Source organism: Macrobrachium nipponense, chromosome 1, assembly GCF_015104395.2.
Source record: "Macrobrachium nipponense isolate FS-2020 chromosome 1, ASM1510439v2, whole genome shotgun sequence".
NCBI classification, from domain to species: Eukaryota; Metazoa; Arthropoda; class Malacostraca; order Decapoda; family Palaemonidae; genus Macrobrachium; species Macrobrachium nipponense.
The window spans coordinates 123,517,242-123,535,942 of record NC_087200.1 but is presented as its reverse complement, the minus strand read 5'-3'; the positions used below and the strand labels follow the sequence as shown (position 1 = coordinate 123,535,942).

General features: G+C 36.4%; 1 protein-coding gene across 1 annotated transcript in view; it reads right to left on the bottom strand.

Annotated features, from left to right (window-relative positions):
- LOC135218929 (uncharacterized) overlaps positions 1-18,701 on the bottom strand; it is an 881,184-nt gene that overhangs the window by 83,582 nt on the left and 778,901 nt on the right. Inside the window, exon 6 of the mRNA XM_064255370.1 lies at positions 6,425-6,566. Coding sequence (XP_064111440.1) covers positions 6,425-6,566 — 142 coding nt within the window. The remainder of the gene's footprint in view (positions 1-6,424; positions 6,567-18,701) is intronic.

Here is an 18,701-nt window from a genome sequence, read left to right as displayed (position 1 = left end):
ACGACCTCGGATTGAAGACTTCCTACAACGTTGCAACAATCATTGCGGTGATCCAACAGAATTGCAGCCAGAAGGATTGGTAGGGGAGGGGAGAGGAAATTACCTAGTTGGAATTAACTGCCCTCTTTCTTCATTACCTGGCCCATTAACGAGCTAACAACCCAGTGTCAACGATCTTCAACGACTCGTTTTAAATTTACCTCCGTACATGTTGTAACTAATTATTCATTTGGAATGAAGATGAACCCAGGGAAGGGTTCGAAAGCTTTTTGTAAAGTCTTAAAAATTATACACGGACTCTTAACACTTTGTATTATAGTGGACCCTTTAGAACATTATATATACTCTAACAATAGAGAGTTTTCCATAATAATAATAATAATAATAATAATAATAATAATAATAATAATAATAATAAGTATACAATTGTCTACCTTACAGCTATATATATATATATATATATATATATATATATATATATATACATATATATATATATATTATATATATATATATATATATATATGCTATATATATATAAATTCACTAGCTAAAACCAAGCTTGAAATTACACACACACACACACACACACACACACACACACACACACACACACACACACACACACACATATATATATATATATCATATATATATATATATATATATAGTATATATATATACTGGACTTGTAGCGTTTAAGGTTGTAATTTTAATTTTATATATATATACATACACGATATATATATATATAATATATATATATATATATTATATATATATATATTATATATATATATATAATATATATCGTGTATGTATATATATATATATAAATTAACAACCTTAACGCTACAAGTCCCATATCTATATATATATATATATTATATATATATATATATATATATATATATATATATATATATATATATATATATATATATATATATATATATATGGGACTGTAGCGTTAAGGTTGGTAATTTTATATATATATACATACACGATATATATATATTATATATATATATATATATATATATATATATATATATATATAACAACTTTAAAAGCCACAATTCTCTAACTTATATATAAGGCATACTAGTTATAAAAATATAATTTACTAGCTTAAAACCGAAGCTTTGATCTACATACATAAACTATAATATATATGTGTATTTGTTTGTTTATGTATGGTGTTTTACTTCTATCACCAGAAATACACTTTTCTGACCCCCTCAATGGAATGCCCGAGAATTGAACTCGCGACCACCGAGGTGACAGACCAAGACCAAACCAACCTGTGTCTTTGTTTGTGTGAGATCTAAAGCTTCTGTTTTAAAGCTAGTAAATTATATTTTATAATACTTTAAGTATATGCGTGTATATATCTACTATATATATATATATTATATATATATATATATATATATATATATATATATATATATATATATATATATATATATATAGCAGCTATAAAGTATACCATTTTTATTGTATACAGATTCTATTGAATTCAATGCTTTTAGGTTGTTGATCAACTTTGAATTAGTTTCACAATACTTTCTAAACCTTCTTCATTCTTCCGGATGTAGATGATGGATAAGGAAAAGAAGATTAAAACTATTTCATTTACTGGACATAACCCCCACAGCTGTTTACGTCACTAGTCGTCACCTCTTTAAAGTGTGCTACGTTTTCTTTTCGTTCTCTTGTTTTAGTACATAGTGCGGCCGGAATTACAATACAATAATAGTACAAAGAGTGATTTTAACGGAATTTAAGTTATACAAAAATAATACATTACACTATTTACATGACCTAGAATTTTATTTAGTAGTAAACTATAAAGAAAACAAAAAACCACGTGTTCCGATTTAAATGCAGGTGCGGGGATAAGGATTACGGGGAAAGGATGAAGGGTACGGGAGAGATGGTTCAAGAAGTGTTGTTGCCATTATTTTAGTTATTTACTATAATGGTATTAGATGTTACTGTCCGCCTACAAGATGGAAGCGATCTTTCTCCTTCCTGTTGGCGGTTCATGGAAGGTCTTTATAATAAAATGCAGACCGATTCTGCTATGATTGGTCGTTGGAAATTTTGTTCTATACGGATAATGTTGGTATTCTCCACTGATTCCTGAGCCGTCGGTTTTCGGTTGTGATGATCAACGTAACGTTGGTGGATGGCTCTATTATTACGATGGGCCTGTAGACGTATTTTAACGTTGTAGAAGTGTGCCCAACGTAGGTTTTTTTCGGAAGACTGGCACAGCCTCTCTGGGAAAATAAAGCGGTAAAAGACGTTGGCACTATTTTCTTTTATTCTGGGTGTTGTCCCTCATTACGAGGGAAGCAGTTAAATGAGGCTTGCAATAGATGCGAACTTGAACCCGTTCGAAGGGGATTATGCTCTGATCTCATCCTCTTCTACAAATCTTTTGCTATATTCTGTTCGATGATCAATGATGATATTTTTATTATTCTGGTTTCAATGATGTAAAACTGTTCATTTCTCCTTATTACATCTTGTATTAGTTTGTCCAGAAACCCGTTGTTGGTCAAGAATTGCTGGAGTCACCTGATTTCCAGGGGAGTCTCCCGCCACACGGAGCAGTGGGCATCAACCCTCTTCATATGGGCATCAACCATCGAGGGCACTCCCAACGTGCACTGAGACACCACCCAGTGTGTTTTATGTCATATAAAAGCCGGCCCCAGCCCCCCTTGGTTAGTGCTGTTTTGACAGTTTCACGGCTTTATCACTCGCCCTTAGCATCTGTATTTTGCACTATCCTCGACGGTTTGAAGTTTACATCGTTGTGAGAGTGAAGTCAAAACCTTGACCCGACATAACAAAAAACGAATTGATCCGGCAGCGACAGGGCAACATCTGAACAACTAACCCACCCATCTTCCCCTTCGCCATCTCCCTCCTCCTCCTCTTCCTCGCAAACTTCTCCTCCTTCTCAACCCCCTGCCCCTCAACTATTACCCCTCCCTCCTGCAGTCTCCGACGCAAATGAGCACCCTCCACTGCCGTAGTTTCGAGTGATTCTTGCTGAAGGAGGGACATGGTACGCTGCGGTAAAGGCTCTTCAGAACAGCCCAAGCATTACCACCACTGCTCGGCGAAGCACAAAGGAGAATTTCACTATTACTCCAACAAAAGACCCGTTGCTAGAGTCGACCTTCTCAAGAGCAATATGGCTTTCAAGCTACTCAATCCCACCGGAATGGAATGAAATGGAATGGAATGTGAGATTTAGGCTTGAAGCCAAGCACGGGAAAACAAGGGAATATTCAGCGCTATAATGAATTTGGTTTGAGGTGAATATTTATGGTGATGAATGTATAGATTAAACAAATAAAGGTGATTTTAAAACTATGGTAAAAACTGATATCCCCCATAAAAATTATAACTTCGCATCTCGAATGTGCAAACAAGAATAAGAAAAATTATACATACATACCATACACTCATATACATATACACATAATCATGCTTATATAAACAACTTCAAGTGTATATACTACACTTAGCCATGTACCAAGAGGATCATAATATTAAATTTCATTAAAACGGTTAATGTCTCTGAGTAATCCAACAATGTTATTAATTGCTACACCCGGTACCAAGTAGTTTTCCTATATCCCTGCAAAGTAACCCATGTCTCTGCCGTGCTACACAATACCTATGGCACTGTAATATAATGTGTTCCACAGTAAGAGGTTAGTCATTGCATACGGACTGGTGCAGTTACCCCTTCTAGAAGGAACAGGTGGGTCAATCGAGTATGGCCATTCTCAAATGACATAATATAGCTTCTAGCCTACGGTTTTGTTGGAATCCAGATGGCCAATGTTCAATACTTTGTCTGATCTTCCTGTACTTTTTATTGTTGGCCAGAAGGGGAGACGACCAACGCGCTTGCCATTTATTTTTTTTTATATATATATATATGAACGAATAGTCCATTTCATGTCGGTAACAGGGATGTGGTGGATGAGAATGTTTTCTTTAGAAATGACATTTGCTTCATGGTCAGCAATTTCGTTACCAGCAATACCTACATGGGCAGGAACCCAGCAAAATTGGACTGATTTGAATTTGGAAGCAGGCCTATACAATCCATCTTGAATACATTGAATAATTGGATGTTTAGGGTTATATGTAATGGCCATGAGTGCACTTATAAGAATTTGAGTATATGGTGAAATTATTACCCTGTAGAGCAGAAACAATCTCAAGAGATTTGGCTAATGCAGTTAATTCAGCTGTAAAATAGAGGCATTATTAGAAAGTCTGTCCACATATGAGCTATTACCATGAACAACAGCACAGCCAACACCAATTGACGTCTTTGATCCATCAGTGAATAGTTAAATACAACAGGAATGCATTTGGTCATGATCATGAAAGCGAGCCTTCACTTCTTGGACATTAACTGATTTTTTAACCACAGCTGAAGGATGGGACCTGGTACACTGCGGTAATGGCTCTTCAGAAGAACAACCCAGGCATGACCACCTCTGCTCGGTCGAAGCACAGAGGAGAATTTCACTATCACTCCAAAAGCCCGTGCTAGAGTCGACCTCAAGACCAACATGGCTTTCAAGCTACTCAATCCCAATGAGAAGCTAGACAAGGCCATCACCTACAATTACCCAACAATACTCCCTTTGGACCCTCTTCTAGAGTTCCTCAGATTGTGAAAGTCGAGAGGTGTTTGACCAACTACAAAGTACCTCCAAGGAAGTTCCTTGTCACCTTCAGAGGACCAGTCCCGAGCAAAGTATGGTCTAGGATATGGGGATACTTCCCAACACAGGAATACACTCTAGAGCCCATGCTGGATAAACAGAAAAAAAGTGAATCTAACAACACCCAGGTGACCCAACTGTTCTGAACGTCACCATGCATGGTTTAAACGATGCAGTGCCCGATTATCCCGAATAGCACAGTTGAGAGCAAGAGCAAACCAGCCTAGGCCACATCCTGTAATAGCACCGACACACAGACCAACGATACACCCAGAGCCACGGGTAGAAACAACCTAACGAGTGGTTAAAACAGTGCCTGTATCTTGTCACGGGAAAGGAACTCAATTCGAGCAGCCAACACCTCAACCTCTCCCCTCAATCTATTCCAACCTGAACCTTAATCTTTCTCCCTCTCTTATCAACCTACAGCCAACCCGTCACCGAACCTCAAACCTGATCGCTACTAGGCCAGGTATTGCGCTAACTCATTTGACTTCTGTCATGTTCCTGGTGAAAACCTTTAGCATGGTGAAAGGAAAACCCAAATGTGACTATCACACAGTAAACGATCCGCTTGACGAATCTAGCAACAAATATGGCGTTTCCCTCCCCGATGAGTTCTTCAATCAGCGAGGTCACGATACAACTAGGATAATCGTTAATCTCTTTGATTGAGAATTATCCTGTTTCTCCCAATAAACTTTTCCTTTCCCCTTTTTCGCCCGTCTCCCGTCCAACGATCTACTTTTTCAACTACACTCTAACTACCGCTTAAGCTGATACTTCTACTTTGCCACTTTTTCCTCTTCCTTCATAGACCCTTTTCAGTCTAAGTAAGTTAAATACGGTAATAAATATCCGTAGAGTTTTCCCCGACATTATCTTATTTTCCCTTACTGGATATCCTACCCTTACTTGCCAGAACTCGCTACTCTCTATCGCCCTTTCTCTACTACAGACAGGTACAGTAAGGATCAAAGAGGTTTGTAACCTCGCCTATTACCCTTTCATCTTATAACCATTTCACTGGAACGATCATAAATCACAATTACCAAAACCACGTTTATACCCCTAAATTTTTCACCTACTCATCATGATGACTTACAACTACTATATGAACAAGAGCCCATGCGGCATAAAAGCCAGCTTAATCAAAAAACAATAAGGAAACGTAGTACAATTTGAAGAGGTTATAACGAGTGACGGAACAGCTGTGGTGTTATTTCCCGTAAATGAACAAAGACTTATCTTTGGAGAATGATGCAGCTGAAAACATACAATTACAACCAAAGAAATGAGTGCACCAAACGCCGGTAAAGCTAACCAGCTACCTCAACAAAAGAAGTTACAATAATCTATTTACTATACTACTACCACTCAAATTCTTATTAATTACTATATACACTACTGCTGTTGGTGCGCGTAAAAATATTTGTCGAAATAATTCCTACAAAACAAACAAGAAGTCCACATCAGGCCTCTGAACCTCCACTATACCCACGGTCTAACACTACACTCCACGTACGGTTAAAGTAAAGCCCCAGATAGCACAAAGACAGCTGAATTCTAACCAAGCAGCCAAATATAAGGAGTATGAAGAGGACACAGTTTACCAGTGACGTTAGAGGGACTCGCACAGTGTGAGTACTCACATGAGTTGAGAAGTTCTTGAATTGGTCGCCAGATGGAGTCCTGGCCGTGACGGTGAGGACGGCCTCATAGGCCTTCTTGGCGATTTCGTTGATTTCGTTCGTGTCGGAAGCGTTGTACCACGGCTTGTTGTTCGCTGATGTTCTACAAGAGAAAAAAAATTGAATGGCTGAAATGACAAAACCAGGAATGGAACACGCAAATGGATAAACAGAAAAATAGCAATGAATGGCATGGAATGGAATATAAAAGTTGGTCAAAAGACCAAGCGCAGGAGCCTATGAGGACATTCGGCGTTGAAATGGAAATTAAGAGCAAAGAGGTTTTTAAAAGTGGTAACAAGAAGAAAACCTCGCAATTGCACTGTGATACAATTGTTAAGAGAGGCTGGAAAGTAAGATGGAAGAAAGATTATATGAACCGAGGTATAATAACAGGAATGAAAAGGGTTGCAGCTAGGGGCCGAAGCGACACACCGAAGAACCTTAATTTATGCCTACAGTGAACCGTGTGAGCAGCACTGACGGCTCTATCTCCACCACTTACGGAGAGTAGCATTAAAGGCTCGGTTGAATTAATAACAGAAAATTGTGATTTTCGAATAAGATGGAAAAGATGCTGTGTATCAGACAAGAAATTGTTTAGAAATGAATGAATGAATAGTATCATTAAATGAATGAATAAACTAATGGCAAAGGAGACATCGTTAATCAATAAGTGAAAAGTCAGTCACGGACGATGAAAATAAATGGACGATTGAATTTGAAACTAATCAGAAACCACATTTCTGGCATCGCAAAAGGAATCCTTACTTTCATTTTGGTGTTTCGCATGGATTTCCGGAGGCCCATCTATCACAGACCCTCATTTGGTTAATAAAGAACATTTTTAATTTTCCAGTTAATAGTTCACAGTCTTCATGATAAACATATAATTTGTCATATCTGTTTTTGAATAATTAAACCTTTGCCTTTCTTCTTCAATTTTTCCAATTTTCGTATAATGTAGGTCCTGGCACAGCTTATCTAACAATTTAGGTGCCGTGTGCTGAAAAATATAATAGATCCATTTGAGTGTCCAAGTGTTATTTCCTAATTCAACAAACTGTGCACTCAAAAAACCATTGTATAGCTCACAATTTTTCCATTAATCTGTTTTATTTTGGCCTTGCTTCTTGTTCTTAATTTAAGTCTGTTTGTAAGGTCCTTAGGTCTCGACAAAACCCACACATTTCTTTTCGTAATCGACAGGTCTGACCCACGTCGGAAATACCAGTCCCCCAATGCACTTGTCTGATTAAGACTGTACCACGGAATTCCTTCGTAAGAAACTATTAAGAAGCGAGTACCATATTTGTTCCCTGCTGCAGGTCTTCTATTTTCATGATCAGTATTTCTCAAAATCACCCATTACACATCGGATCATTAAGTCTCGGATTATTGGCTTTCATTTTATGATAATAAACTACTCATCACCTGGGCATTTGGCATCATAACCTAAGGGATCACAGAACTTTTTCACTAACAATGCTGCTTTCACCTTATATTTCCATAACTTTGTTCTTCATTACAGCATGGCTGTCATCAGTCGAGTTGTCTGTCTGTCTGTCTGTACATCATTTGGGATATTTCCCTCTCTCGGCTTGATTACGTGGAGACTGGAGAACGGAAGATGACGAATCTTGGTACAAATTAGCCATGAAAGCAACACATCTTTATCGGTATCTACCGAAAGTATGTCACCATTCATTGGGGGACTCCTTAGTCACCAAATGAATGGTTCAGTTATGAGAAAACAAACGCGTAAAAACAGGATGAGCACAAATAAGCTTTTGGTGCAAACAGGATTTGTGGTCGTCCTGCTCAATTACCACCAAACAATGTATTTAAAGAAAGCAGTGACTTCCTGCTACTTGATTAAAGGACTTGATTAAAGGAAGTGTTAATGAAGTGGAGTATTTTGGTAATTATAATAATCAAACTTTCGTTATCATCACAGTCATCATCGCCGCGTGAAGTAAAGGACCTCTGTCTTTCCTGTGCTTATCTCCCACAAATAGGTCTGAGTCTTCCACCTCTTCTAGTGCCCACATACAATCTTACTTTCGTATGCAATTTCAACCTGTTTGATTGACAAACCTTATTTAACCCTCCCATTGCTTAATTTAGCTTCTTTTTCGTTGCCTTTGGGCTTTTTAATTTCTGCACACACGAGAGAAAACCGGTAGACGCTGCAGAAAGAGTGTTTGGGTAATTATGCAAATCCCTTCTGGGGGAGGTTTGCAATCATTGACTGTTCTCCTATTTGGTTGTTTCGGTTTTCCGTTATGGTCTTTATTGTTCCGATATCTATTGTGTTCTGGTATCCAAAATATAAAAAGAAAAGAAAAAAATGGAGACAACATTACAAATAACACGAACATAATACGGAGTATCATCAATAGAAATAGTAAGATAAAAAGAATATCATAAAAGAAACAGTGAAGATATATTGTTTTTACAAGCCCTGGAAGTAAGAGGAAATTTCAAAGGTCATAGCACCGTCTCCTTTCTCTGCACTTTGTTTTTCCTACTTTCCGTAATTGTTTAAAAAGTTTTTCAAATATACAGCAAAATTTGCATTTATCTCATAGCATATGGCAAAGGACAAAAAAGTCTGTCTTTCCGTTTAAGGGGGAGACTGGTAGTATGACTGCCTATGAATGCATACGCAGTATTGTTAATGCACTTACATATACTTACATGATATAGAGAGACATAAAGTTAGCGATAAGGAGCACGGTTTCTCGAAGATTGTGCTCATACAGATTCCACTCCTCAAGTAAAAACATGCTCATTACTTGTGAACACACAGATTGATTGACTAAGGTAATACTGAGATTAATAAATTCTATATATACACCAAGGGTCAATGTTATCGCTAGTGACTCCACAGAAAACCTGGGGTTGTGAATTCTGGCGTACACGGCAAGGACCAAAGACAGTGGAGAAGGTTTGCAACAAAGTCTTTGAGAGCTATGACCATTTCTGGGAAATCTATTTTTTCAGAGACGTGACATCTCGTCCTCTCGTGTTTCTAACACCATCCTACCTGTGAGAGGTTGTCTTAGAAGAACATTAATTCAAACTTGCTACAAGCAAGCCACCTGCTTCTGAAATTGTTTGCAAGAAAGTCACAAGCGTATTTACGAGCCAAGGTTTCCCTTTGCTTTTATAAAGTGTAAAAGTCTCCATTTTCTGATAGCCAATTATCCCCAGGTCGAACTGCGTGAAATAAAGTAATTTAATGTAACAACAGGTTTTCATGGAGACCTTCCCTCTTGTTGAGATGTAACTCGAAGGTAAATTATCTTGTGTGCTGCATTTTATTACTACTTTTCACTACTTGCCTGACCTATTCCATCACATTTCCTTTTGATTAATCTGTAACTCAACAGCTGCCATTCTTCCTCTATACACACTAACATTCTTTCCTTCCTCTTACATTCATTCCTCCTTTTACCCTTATAACTCTTAAAAAATGTTAATTCACATTCGTTTCAAATATTTCCAGGCTCTTTCAGAAGTTTTGCCAGTCTTCTCTTCACCGTTCCTAATTAACGCTATCTACAAAATCTGCAACTGAAGACTCCCACTCACGACCCAATGGAATGTGTATATACATTTGAGGTATATATATATACTATGGCATGAATGGAATACAAAATTTATGACAAAGGCTAAGCGCTTGGACCAATGAAGTCATTCAGCTCTGGAAGGGAACTTAAGAGTGAACAGATTTTAAAGGTGTAACAGGAGGAAACTTAGTTGTTGCATTTGTGAACCAACTGTCAGGAGAGGCTGGAAAGTAAGAGAGAGACTATGAAAGGAGTTACAGGAAAAGAAATGAAAGGGGTTGCAAAAAGGGGCCGAAGAGACACTACAAAGACCCTTACGCAATGTGTACAGTGCATCTCACAAGGTGCACCGACGGCATTAGCCCCCGGCTCCCATGGCCATTATACTTTAAAACAACCTATACAGAAATTAACTACAAAATTCACAAATTATGAGAAATTCTGAAAACGAATGAATTCCCCAATAACTCCATATAGGGAAAAACAATAAATAAATAAAATGGTTAGGAGCCTGCATCCATGTTTCCGCAAGAAGATTCTTGAGAAAAGGTTTATTGATACCTTCATCAAGGCCACCGAACAACCTTTTCTGATTTCGCTTGACAAGATTCTTGTAAACAGATCACGTCGAATACACACATATAGACATACGCTATTCCATTAGAAATCTAATCAGTATTCAAATGATATACCCGGCCACGCGTTGCTTTCGCTCAGTCTGGTTAAATGGAAAAGAAAGAAAAGAGAAAGCTCCTTTCTCTTACTCTCTTCCTATCTCCAACCATCACTTGTCTCTTTCCCTTTTTCTTCTCACTAAAATCAACTCTCTCTCTCTCTCTCTCTCTCTCTCTCTCTCTCTCTCTCTCTCTCTCCTAACTGGAGCAAGTCTGCAGAAAACTAAAAGAAAATAACTGATGGAGTATCAAGTAAATTTACATCAATCAACAGATTCCAACAAAGAAAATTAATAAGGTGAATATAGTGAATACACTAATTGATGCAAATAGGAAAACGAATGCCTAAAGCATGTAATCTATGTAATGTGTGGTATAGCATTGTAAATCCACAAAACCTGATCAGGAAATGCTATGCATGCCACGTACCTACTCATCCTATATGCGCAGAAGTCCAGCAAAATAAAAAAAAAGGACACATTAGTATTTGAAGAGATAGAAAAAAAATAATCAAAACAAAGAACAGGACAAGAGTATGGATGCAGAGAAACATAGATACTGCATATGAGATAATACAGCAGAATACATACGATGAAATAAATTACGACATGGTATCCCAAAATAAAATCCCAAAGAGATTGTACCCGAATCTTTATACTGATGGGAAAGAGCAAGAACTCAAAGAAAAGAAAGACACAGTCTGCACCCTTTTGAAACGAGGGAATTGCAGATTCGGTGACAGATGTTACTTCAAGTATCCCAAGATATCTCACAATTATGAAATATATGGCAATTGTGCTTATATAGACTGCTATTAGGATGCATGCAGCGATTTACATAAAATAATACGCAAAAATTTAAAAGAAAAAGGATGTAGGTCCAACAAAAAATGTAGATATATGCATCCTGTAGCCACGAAAAACAAAAATCAAAATAAATAACAAAATAAAAATCAAAGTAAAAATAGAGCAAATAAAGAAAGGAACAAAGAACATGAGATGAAGGAAAAAAACAAGTCAACACCGTGTTATGAAATGTTAGCATCGCGATATGAGGCATCAGCATCTTGGTACACAGCAAGAAACAAGCACTGTATCTACAATGCCAGGGGATGGTGCAGATATGGCGATAAATGTAGATACATACTACACAAAATGAATAAATATGAAGATGGAAGTTCAAATATACTGGATAAGTTGGATTTTTTAATGTCCAAATTTCTGGAAATGAAGAAAAGAACAACATATTAGAACAGGAAAGAGACATGGGAAAATCCTTATCACTACCAATACAAGATAATGGGGATAACACGCAAACCATCATCGTGATGAATGCACAGGGTTTAGTTTCGAGTAACTCAAAAAGAAAAGTAGAGTTCTTAGAAGAATGAATGCACAGGGTTTAGTTTCGAGTAACTCAAAAAGAAAAATAGAGTTCTTAGAAGAACTAATCCAAACTGAAAAAATAGATAAATTGAATATGAGTGAAACCTGGTATTCCCAACAGACAGGTAATGATGATCAGATAATGGGGTTCCAAACTTATAAATCAGTTAGAGAAAATAGGAATCAAGGGGGAACCGCGATACATGGGGGAGATATAAATCAAAGAAAAGTCTGTGCAGGATATAGTAACAGAATGTGAATTAATAGCGGTAGAATTTGAATATGAAAAATTAGTGAACATCGTAATATACAGACCCCCTAATCATAAAATGTTTGACATAATAATAGACAATTTGGATGATATATGTAAAAATCACAAAGACTGGACTATACTTCTATCCGGAGACTCTAACTTCCCTTTGTAGATTGGAAAGAACGAATAGGAGATTGTGGTTGTATTTATACATATAAAAAAAGAGAGTAATAGTAGCACATATGATAAGAGGCAATTTGAAAAGCTATTAGATATGCTACTAGAACCTAACATTCAGGAAATAAATCACCTGCTAACAAGAAAGGTTAACATTTTAGACCTAGTATTTGTGAACAAGGTGAATTATGTTAAAGAAATAATAGTTTATAATACGAGTATTTCAGACCATAATGTCATAGAATTAACCGTCCATTCCAAAAGCAAGTGAAAACAGATATAAGCAAGAGATGAAAAACTGGGAAGGATATGGAAAATACAATTTCTACAGTAAGAATATAAAATGGTCAGAAATAAATGAAGTATTAAACAAAGACTGGGAAAACACATTCGTAAGTGATTATATACAGGTAAATATGGATATATTATATAAAATATCAGAGAAAATAGTGGATAAATATATACTGAAGAAGAAAAATAAACCTCACTCATGCATACCAAGAGACAGAAGGATCTTGTTCCTGAAAATCAGAGAGTGGAAAAAAGGTATTGCAAAAGAAAAGAATACATGGAAAATGATGGAACTAAAAAGTAAGATAGAAAACGCAAAACAAAAGATTATACAATCAAAAGAAAATGAAAAACGGGACTTAAAAGAAAGGACCCTAGAAAATATCTAGCAAAATTCCAAACTATTTTACACATATGCGAAAAAGACGAATAAAATAAGAGTAGATAAAGGCCCCTAAGAAATGAAGGGCAATTAACGAATGAAAAAAAGGAAATATGTAACATAGCAGAAAGATATGAGAGAGAATTTACACCTAAAATTGAAAATGAAGATAATGATGCAGATATAAGAGATGAAAATAGTGAATATTTATCAGACATAGATATTAATGAAGATGATAATGTCTTTGCTATTAATGAAATTAAAAATGAATCAGCAGCCGAACCAGACGGCATCCTTGTGTTAAAGAAAGTAGTTAGATATATTAATAGAAATAAATACCTCGAGGCCAATTAACTTAACTTAACCGGAAACCCCCTAATTTTTCAAAGTGGATCAAGACTAGAGGCAAGTTATTATAGGCCTATGAATCTAACATCACATATTATGAAAGTGTATGAAACACTTAATGAACAATCATTTTCTTAATATAGGATAACATTTTTTTACCCAGAAAAAGTACACAAACCCAACTGTTAGTCCACCATGAGAACATATATAAAAATATGATAAACGAAAAAGATACAGATGTGGTTTACCTAGACTTTGCAAAAGCTTTTGACAAGGTAGACCATCATATATTAGGAAAGAAAATTAGAAAACATAATATTATGGACAAAGTAGGAAGATGGATAAAAGAATTTTTACACAACAGAAAACAGATAGTTATTGCAAAGGATGAGAAATCAGATGAAGCTAAGGTAATATCCGATGTGCCACAAGGTACAGTGTTAGCTGCATTGGTGTTTGTTATTATGATTGCAGACATAGACAGTAATGTTAAGGACTCGGTAGTGAGAAGTTTCGCCGATGACACAAGAATAAGTAGAGAAATTACTTGTGATGAAGATAGGAGCTCGCTACAAAGAGACCTAAACAAAATATATGAATGGGCAGAGGTAAATAGGATGGTATTTAACTCTGATAAATTTGAATCAATAAATTATGGTGATGAAGAAGGAATGCTGTATAGTACATATAGGGGACCTAATAACGAGACAATCACAAATAAGGAAGCAGTTAAAGACCTTGGTGTGATGTTGAATAGGAATCTGTTATGCAATGATCAAATAGCAATACTATTGGCAAAATGAAACCCCATTATAAAAACGCACAAACATTTAAATTTTTATGTAGATATGTTATATATATATAATATATATAATATAATATAATATAATATATATATCATATTATATATATGATATAATAAATTATATATAATATATATATGTGTGTGTAAGTGTATAGGGGATAAAAAACTGACTTATCTAAATTAAAAATTCAAACTGAAAACATCAAAAGAAGTCGTGCATCAGTGATCCGTCCTTATTCCTAATTCCTTAAATCTTTTGTTTTGTATAAAATTGGTCTTCAGTGTGTCATACGCACAGATTATTTCAGCTTTCTCCTCTTCACTCTTATGGATGGGTTATGTGAGAGCACAAAGTTGCCCTTTCCATCGACCTTACAAAAGCGAACTCAATTACGCGAACACTGAGTTAATTGCTTGGAGAGAAATTCAATCTTCAATCTCCACTATGTTCCGCGATCTCTAAGCAGACATATTCCGATATTCAATATAACCCCGCGAGATATTCCATCATAGGGTTTCTGGTATTACACGGACAATCAGGGTAATTACATATACTCTCTGCGCATTCACGCAAACACTGTCTGTGTGCATACATGCCTACAGACATATTAACTATACATTTCGATCACACGCCTCATTTCGCTTTAGAGGGGATCTCACTAGAGTGATATGTACAGGCTTTGGGTTACCTGAAAATCTCTAAGTGACAAATTGCTGGTCCTAAGCCCCTTTTCTTGACGCCATCAGGCGCTGGTACCCATTACAGTTGGGTGGACTGAAACAATCCATGGACTTAACATATGTGAGGAGAATTCGGCTCCATTTTATGACGGGGTCGACTATCTGATACACATATTTCAACCTTAAGTCATTTCTCCTAACTGAGGGTATTTAAAAATACTAAATTATGGACTGGACTCCCTAGTGCCAAAAATTTCCACAGCAATTGTCGTTCCAGAAACCCACAAAAAGAAAGCTCATCAGCATCATGTCAAGCCCCTATGCACACACTGACCCATTCACTTCTATTCTGCGCTCACACTCATACTTCCTGGAGGGGGCCTCCCCTTCCCATTACTCTTTCTCATCCTCACCGCATGATAGGTGTTGCCTTTTCCCTTCCTCCCGTCAGCTCGGAATTATACAATTCTCAACAATCTATCGTCGCCCCTTCTTTCCACGTGATCAAACCACCTGAATACACACTGATGCTTCTTCCTTACATCACACTAAAATTTTTTCTATTTATCTACCTAATTGGCATGCCGCACCCTTTCATACCAATCCGGTGGTCCGAAGTTCGATTCTCGGCCTCGGCCAACGCGGAATCAGAGGAATTTATTTCTGGTGATAGAAAGTCATTTCTCGATATAATGTGGTTCGGATCCCAAAATAAACTGTAGGTCCCGATGCTAGGTGACCAATTGGTTTCTAGCCACGTAAAAATATGTAACCCTTCGGGCCAGCCCTAGGAGAGCTGTAAATCAGCTCAGTGGTCTGGAAAAACTAAGATATACTTAACTCACCCTTTCAACACCTTTGATGTCCTATACACTAAATGGTCATCGCAATAGGCTCGACATTTTTCCTTTCATCCGCATTCAACATTCGCTTCCATAACTATGTGGAATCGGCAACTCTTTCCAAATCTGGGTTCCAGAGGCATTCCACGTTTCTCCGATTTTTTGCATGCATTCTGTTATGAGAATCACTTCTTCTGTCATTATACCACGATCAGTAAGGGCGCGCGCGCGTGCGTTATGCTATACAGAAAACGGCATCTTTCATTACAGCACAGCTTTCTGCATTAGTCGACAGAAAAAGCTGAAATTTGAACTACAGTTCGGATTTGAAACACAAAACACTATATTCAAGTTCATTTGTGACCCACTCTGATATATGGATTTACCAACCCATTTCTTTCTACTATTCTTATGAACAACCTGATTTACGCGGATATGTCCAGAATAGTCAACTATTAATTTAAGAAACACAGCTATTATAAAATCTATTGCATTTCCGAAAGATATGCAGATTTCCTTATCACGTCATGACATTAATAGACACATTTCCTGAACAGACTTGGCATCCTGAGCCAAACCAGGTTATGCTTATGCTGACACTTAAGTCATCTAAGATACAAAGATGCCTTAGGCCAAAGGCTTATTACAAATGATAAAAAATAACAAAAATAAAAACCATAAAATTTCACGGCAACTACATTCATAATTCCTCTGATTAAACAGTGCGTGAAAAAGCCCTGTTTTGCATGTTGACAGGCATTCTTGACATGTAATAAGCGATTACGATTAGCTTGGGTCTCACCGATTCCTATAACGGGATTATTCAAGTTTGTTTTAAATTGCATATAAAAAAGTAGACTATGCACGAGTTTTAATTTCCTGGGCGTCAAAATCGTCTGTGAACTCTTACCAGTGAAGGCAACTCCCCGCTTAACTCACTCCCTCATTTGCCTCTTTTGTTGAGCACTTCCGAAACTTTATTAAATTGGAATGAAAGCTCATGAAAGCAGATTAAAGACAGAGAAAAATGATAAGGAATTCTCATAATGAGGTCGTCCTCCCCGGACGAATTCTTTCATCTGTTAAATTAAGTGGGCTAAGTGGGAGAAGCCGAATGAATGAAGTTCTGCAAAGGGTCCCAAATCCCAAAATAAGAAAAATATAAAATGACAGAGAGAGAAGAGAGAGAGAGAGAGAGAGATAGAGGAGAGAGAGAGAGAGAGAGAGACTTGGAATTTTTAATGAGAGGAGAAGCACAAAATATTGTAATAATCTCAACATATATCCCCACACAAATGGATTTAATTTAGGTGGAATTTTTAAAAACCTGTAGAAAATAGAGGAAATTTCAAAGTACGCCATGCGAACGACGGAGAATTAAACACTTTCAAAAACAAAAAGCGAATGTCGGTACAATCCGAGCTTATTCATTTCTCTGAGGTGACAGTGCCCGTCCATATTTCAGATCATTCTGTCAAAATTTCACTTCGTATCCTCGAGATCTTCCTTTTCCTCTCCATTCTTATTGCCACGTAAGTGTAAGAGGAGAGAGACACTAATAGGTCCAGGAAAATGAATTTCTAATGCTATATCCTTCCTTTATTTAGCTTCCCTCTCATTTCTCCTTAACCCTTACAGGACGGGGTAAATTAATATTAAGCACATCCTTGATTACCACATTTTCAGGTTGGCCAATTTAAGAAAAAAAAAACACATCAATGGAGATGGAAGATATGCAAATGTACATAGTGAAAGAAAAACCCTAAAAATTTTCTGTACTTCCACGGGAAGTTGAAATCTTCTGTATCTTCCAAGAAGCTGAAAGTGAATATTTACAACCCTGTGCGGGGCCCCCTCTTTTCCCAAGGCACTCGTAAAATATGCTAATATTGCAAAGTGGTATTTGTTTTTTCTAATAATTCGTCTTATTATTTGTAAAATAATAATTGCAACTCACGGAGTAACATAACAGATAAGAACTAAAATAAGTAACAGATTCTGAGTATATTTATATTTACTATGAAATATTTACGAGATTTACTGACATGAAGAGATGCAGTACCAATTTTTGTAAGGATACATTTTTTTTCTAATATTTCTTTGCATTTTACTTTGCAACATTATATCTATAGCTGAACTACTATAAAAAAAAAAGAATAAGAAACTACAACCAACAGCAAACCCTGGGTATATTTATGAACGAATAAATACAAAAAAGTCCTGGAGATACAAAGGAAGTACATCCCCCCCAAATTGAAATCTCAAGGCACTCTCTCTCGTACTGAGCTATTACAGTTGCCATATGTCATTTTCCAAATCCGTTCTAGTTCCTCATATGATCATGACCGTCCAGTAAGGGAAAATTAAGAGACATGATTAAGGTTCTCATTGCTCCTTGGACGAACACATAGATAAAATTAAATATATATATATATATATATATGTATGTGTGATGCATATAAATATATATATATATATATATATATATCTATATATATGTATATATATGTATATATATATTAATATTATATATATATATTATATATATATATATATATATATACATAACATATGTCATATCACTACTGTGATTCATATACATACATCGAGCTACAATGTCCTTTAATATCTAATTCGCTCTACTCGGAATTAATATATTTTCATATATGCTTAACCGAAGGGGATTCTTTTTTTTTTTTTTTTTGTTTTTTTTTGCACGATAATAGATTTACCTGGTCCCGGGCACGAACCTAAGAAGCCATACAAATCCAGGACGTCAGTGGAAGCTTTTACCTATCTCTCTCTCTCTCTCTCTCTCTCTCTCT